Below are 5,314 nucleotides of genomic sequence, written 5' to 3'. Positions count from 1 at the left end.
AATGAATGAATGAATGAATGAATGAGTGAATGAATGAATGAATGAGCAAACGGACACGTGACTGACAACCTGACTGCTCCAAATGCAGAAGTTTTATTGAAGCAACTGGAGGAAAGAACTGAGGTACAAAGGGCAGGGCGTGGGGCGGGGTTGAGGATGGCCCCGACGTCCCTGAGCTCCTGTCCCAAAGCTGTGTCCTCCTAGGACTCCTCTGTTCTCTTCTTCCTCTCCTCCTCGTGCTGCTTCTCCAGCGGCCCACACTGATCCTAGAGACGGCGCAGGAAGGAAACACAGAGATGGGGGAAGGCGGGGGTCCTAGAGGGGCAGAGGTGGAATGGGCTCTGGCCTCTGGGACCAGCCCAAGCAGGGCCCCATCTCCAGCTCTGCCACTTCTAGCTGGGTGACGTTGGGCAAATCATTTTCCCTCTCTGAGCCTCAGTTTATTTACCTCTAGGATGAAGGCTCAACCCCTTAAAAACACCTGACATTTAATGTCTCTTGCATTCTCGCAACCACCACCACCTTGAGACGGTGCCCCTGAGGCTCAGGGTGGCCATGGGAACTGTCCGAAGACCAGGTGATGGGGGAAGCAGGCTGTAGACCAGGGCGACCCACCCAGGAGCTGTGCTCCTAAGCCCTTTCCTGGGGCTGGGGCAGGGGATGGTTCACACCACCGGTGGTCACAGGAGATGACCCCGGGTGGGAAAGGGATGGAGACATTTTTATTGCAGCAGTTGTAAAAGTATTTCATGTATATGAAAAAAAAGTGACCAGCTCATCAGCTCTGTGACTTTGCAGATATTGTGACATAGTAAAGCCTTTCATTGAACACAAGTGCAAAGGAAAGTAGTAAGAAAATAATCATACAGGTAATCCTCATTTATAGTAAAACTCGGGATGGCCGTCCTGGACTTGCTGCAGTTTGGGTGCCACTGAAAACCACAATAGTAATTCCCACCTCATGGGTATTAACAAGGGCCAGGGGGAGGTGGGGTAGCCTGGGGTGTGGGAGGCAACCATAATGGTAACTCCCACGAGTGTCTCTTGCTCTGTTCCCACCATCGCCCCTTGGCTCATGCTGTTCCCTCCTGTTAGCCTTTCAGGTCCTCCCCTCCTGCTCCAGTTTCCTCCCTGATTTTGTAGGGTCTTTTTCCACCTTGGCTCTCACCCACCACCCATGGGCCTCTGTGAAGCTCTGCTGTCCCTGCAGGGAGGCAGGTGCTTAAAAGCAGGAGACCTGCCTTGCTGTGCAGCCTTGGCTGTCAGCTCTCCCTCTCTGGGCTTCTGGGAGTTGCCCAGAGTGAGCTCACTGATAGAGTGGGCACTGCCCTGTCTCTTGCGTTTACCTTTTTCCAGTCTGTGTAGATGGCTTCTGACTTCTGCATGCCCATGCATGCCATAGCTTCATGGAACACTTCCAGCTGCTCCTGGGTGGCCTCCGGCTTGTCAGCTGAGAGGGGAGCAAGTACGTTGCAGGGCATGGGCAGGAGGCCAGGGAGGCTGGGGTTCTGGGGGCCCAGTCCCAGGGGTGGGAGAACACGGGGCAAGGCCTGAGTGGGGAGGAAATCAGGGGCTACTGGGAGCGCCTACTGTAGAAGGACAGTCCCTCGTTCTGCTTGTCTTCTGGGTAGAAGTTAAGTATGAAGGTCCTCGGGTCCTGGAGGAGCACCAAGTAGCCGAAATTTTCTCTGCCCCATTCTAGAAGAGAAAAGAGCTCTGGGTGAGATCCCAGGAGGTTACAACATCCCCGTTTCATGGTGAGGAGCCCATCAGCGAAGCCCCAGGGACACTTGGTCTGCTGCGTGCCCAGCACCTGCCGTGTGCAGAGCTGCACTGAGCATGACACCTATGTGCGGTCATAGGAGCCTCGTGCAGACAGTGGCCATCAGGGCCTTTCTCCCTATTATATAGATGATGGAAACGAGGCCCAGAGAGGAGGCTTAGTGCTTCTAAGTGGTGTCAGCTCAATGGCATCAGCATTTATGTGCCTCTGTTATGTGATATCTATGCAGTGATGGTGGGGATATGGGAAAGTTACCATCTGCCCAACACACCAGCTTTTACCTTTAGCTTTCAAAGGATCTTAAAGAGTGGTTGAGAGATAGGTAGGTTTGGATCCTGCCCTGGGTTTCAATTCTAGTTCTAATTATAAGCTGTGTGACCTCAGGGAATCTACTTGACATCTCTGTTCCTCTGTGTCATCAGAGCACTGTAATGTCCTCTTAGGGTTGTTTGTGTTAAGTGGATTAGTCGGTGTAAAGCACTTATAATGCCTGGCACAGAGTAAGAGCTAAAAATCGTTGGCACTTATTCCAATGATTATTGTCTGTGCAGGTACCAGGACCATGGAAATATAAGAAGTGAGCCTGTCCTGTGTTCTCTGTGCCCAAAGCCTGCAGAGCTCCAGTCCCAGCCCTCGTGCTTAGGCTGGCCCACCCCACACCACACGGCTGACCCTCCCATCTGTGGTGGGTCCTTACCATATTTGGAGAGGGACCCATTTTCTCGCTGGACCTTCAGGTAGCTGGAGTTATAGATACACTTGTCCCCCCTAAAGGTAGACAGTAGGTGGGAGAAGAAGAGTAAGACAGTGGGAGAGAAGTGGACAGGTGCCCATCAGAGTCCGGGGCAGGAGTTGGGTGGAGAGCAGAGTCAGCTGTCCCCACGTGCCAGGGATGGAATGGCCGAGGCCAGGAAGAGGCAGGGACTTGCTCCAGGTCTTCCAGCATCTAGGAGCAGAAGCCAGAAGCTGGGGCCGGGGTGGGCTGCATGATTTCTCACTTGGTCTGGTATTCTCTGAGCAGTACAGTGTCCTCCGTCAGGTTGGCAGTGAAGTAAAAGAAGTCCGCTTGGATCGCTTGAGCCTCCTGCTTGTACTCAGGATTTCGAAAGGCCGAGGCGATATAAAACCACTTGCCAGAGATCTGCGGAGCAGGCAGGTAGTGGTGATGGGGGCTTGGAGAAGCCAGGAGGAGACTCAAGCAGATCTCTCCCTTCATCTTGCAAATGGGGACACTGAGGCTCCAGGTGGGAGTGGACATGCAGGAGATCGCCCTGAGGAGCAGACTTCTCCCCCCTCCCCCACCACCTGGACAGCTCTTCCATGCCCAGCACAGAGCTGTCCCCTTCAGAGGGACTCTGCAGAGAGGCTTCTGAATTATAAAGCAGAGAAATGCCTCTAGAGTCTCTAGGGCTCAGAACTTCACCCAGGACCCAGGAGATGAAATGGCAGAGCCAGGGACAGGGGATAATCACAGCCCACAGGGGAAAGATAAGCCCAGAGAGGTCCGCAGCTGCCCACATACTCAGGGGCAGGGCAGCCCAGGCACTCACCCATTCTAAGGTGGCATTGGTGATAGGTGCCGCTGTCAGGTTGGCACATGGCAGCTTCTGGGCCTCCAGCAGAGGCAGGAGGCTCAGGATTGCGAGGGCCCAGGGTAGCGTCATACTGGGCTAAGAGGCACCTGGAGCCAGGCAGAGCTGGTAGCGAGAGCACTGCGTGACCTTTATAACAAGCTGTGGATGGGACACGTGGGGTCTAGCCAAGGTCTGCTGGGGCTGTGACACAATCCTGCCAGCGCTTGGGAAATACCTTGCACAAAACCTTCCCCCAAAGCCCTCTGTAGGTACAGCCTCCAAGCCCAGCTCTCATTTGGAGACATGACCTGCAGACGTTATGAGGGCCTTAGATTGTGTTTTATTCGAGGCCAAGGCGGGAGAGGGCTGAAGTGACATTAGTTAACATGTGATGTGTGAGCCCATAGATTTCACACGCGGCGATCTCTCCTGCTTTCACCCAATTCCTACCCCACCGAGCACAAGACTTGGGTGGGGCCCAACCATAAATCACATGATGAAGACACCTTAGTGAGTTTCCAGGCTAGCGCAGGGCGTGTGTGTGGCAGGTGTGGGGGGGGGGTTGGTGCAGCCAGGGATTGAGGGGACGAGGGTGAGAGGAAATGAACATGGATTCAATTCCAACTGAGTGTCATAATACCGGTGCAACAGCAAAAGTTCAGTAGGGCCCCATCCCAGCCCTGGAGGCAGGGACATTTCCAAAAAGGGGCGTCTGACCTGATTGTCTATTTCTAGTAAATGAGTTACTTGAACAGTCTCCCAACACCTAAAACAGGAAACGATCTCTCTGTTGTCCCCCACCCCCTCCCACTGCAGCAGGGAATTTACTCTCTTTCCATCACCAGTCCTGGAACAGAACCCAGCATCTAGGGGGCACTCGGTAAATATTGTGAAATACATGATTCCACTCCTTATTTGCAAGTCTACGTGATGGAGTCAACTTCAAAAAGTTTAATAATGGTGTGCTTACAATATTATGTTCTTTTAAATTGCATAGATTTTGAATAATTTTTCATGTTTCAGTACAGTCTACAGTTAAAATTTTAATGTATATATAACTATTCATTCACTTACTATAACTACATATATATTTTTCCTATGTTCTATCTTAATTCATGTCTCGTGTTTGTGAACAGCTGCTCAGGCCCTGCATGTTAGGAGGAGTAAACCTCAGAGAAAGATTCTATTTGCTCAGATGCCCAGGGCCATGAACTCAGAAAGGTGTCAGGTATGTAGCAAGAAAAGTGGATGCACAGGAAAGTTTTAGAGTCATTTGACAGCAGAATGGACTTTGTGCCTGCTGGAAAAGAAGAAAAGCCCATGCATCTGGGCATCCTCTGGAGTGGCCGTGGGTCTGTTCATCCTGCATCTGTTCTTTTTGGTTTCTGTTTCCACCCCCATCCCAGCCAGGACATCCGAGAGCTGCAGGAGGAGGTGTCCCAGTTCCATGTACGGCTACAGGACAGCCTGCACCTGCCACACAAGGGCGGCCCAACCTGCCCAGCATATGCCTTCAACTGCCCCACCTGGACTCAGGACCAGCCAGCAGATTCCTCAGCTACCTGGGGCTCCCACTATGACAGGTGGGTGGCCCCCAAACTCCCACCTCTGTGCCCTGGTGGAAGCTGCAGAAGATAGCCTTGGCCAGCCTGTGACCATCCCTGGACATGTGGACTCAGGCACTGCCACGTCTCTGTCTCACTCATTGGCTCAATCATTCATTCACTCTTCCATTTTATCACTGTGCAGTGTCTGAGGCACAAAAGAATATCTAAACCTATGTGCTAATAATAAAACACGATACGGTGAATATCCCTGAACTCACCACCCAACTGAAGAGCTAGAACGTTTGCAGGATGCTCACCCTCCCACCCACTCACTCGCTGCTCCTTCGTTTATGATGATGACTTAGAAAATCAGCTAAATCCTTTTGAGTGTTTCTGAGGGATGGTACTAG

General features: G+C 52.2%; 1 protein-coding gene across 1 annotated transcript; it reads right to left on the bottom strand.

Moving 5' to 3' along the window:
- Positions 1-62: 62 nt before the first annotated feature.
- Positions 63-3,447, bottom strand: ORM1 (orosomucoid 1). The gene is made up of 6 exons (XM_008589872.1): positions 3,334-3,447; positions 2,782-2,924; positions 2,481-2,551; positions 1,591-1,698; positions 1,347-1,450; positions 63-266 (listed from the first exon to the last, which is right to left on the bottom strand). The coding sequence occupies exons 1-6, from the start codon at positions 3,445-3,447 to the stop codon at positions 201-203; spliced, it is 606 nt and encodes a 201-aa protein (XP_008588094.1). The 3' UTR covers positions 63-200.
- Between the last annotated feature and the right edge of the window lie 1,867 nt (positions 3,448-5,314).

Source organism: Galeopterus variegatus, unplaced genomic scaffold, assembly GCF_000696425.1.
Source record: "Galeopterus variegatus unplaced genomic scaffold, G_variegatus-3.0.2 Scaffold5708, whole genome shotgun sequence".
Lineage (NCBI taxonomy): Eukaryota > Metazoa > Chordata > Mammalia > Dermoptera > Cynocephalidae > Galeopterus > Galeopterus variegatus.
Note: the sequence above shows the minus strand (reverse complement) of the source record. Positions and strands in the feature narration are given on the sequence as shown.

What these genes read in the sequence shown, in the direction of transcription:
- ORM1 (XM_008589872.1), bottom strand. Translation starts at nt 3,447, where the DNA reads ATGACGCTACCCTGGGCCCTCGCAATCCTGAGCCTCCTGCCTCTGCTG. An exon ending in CTCAGAGAATACCAGACCAA is followed by an intron (nt 2,552 to 2,781) that starts GTGAGAAATCAT and finishes GTCTACCTTTAG; the next exon opens with GGGGGACAAGTGTATCTATA. An exon ending in TCTACACAGACTGGAAAAAG is followed by an intron (nt 267 to 1,346) that starts GTAAACGCAAGA and finishes CGCCGTCTCTAG; the next exon opens with GATCAGTGTGGGCCGCTGGA.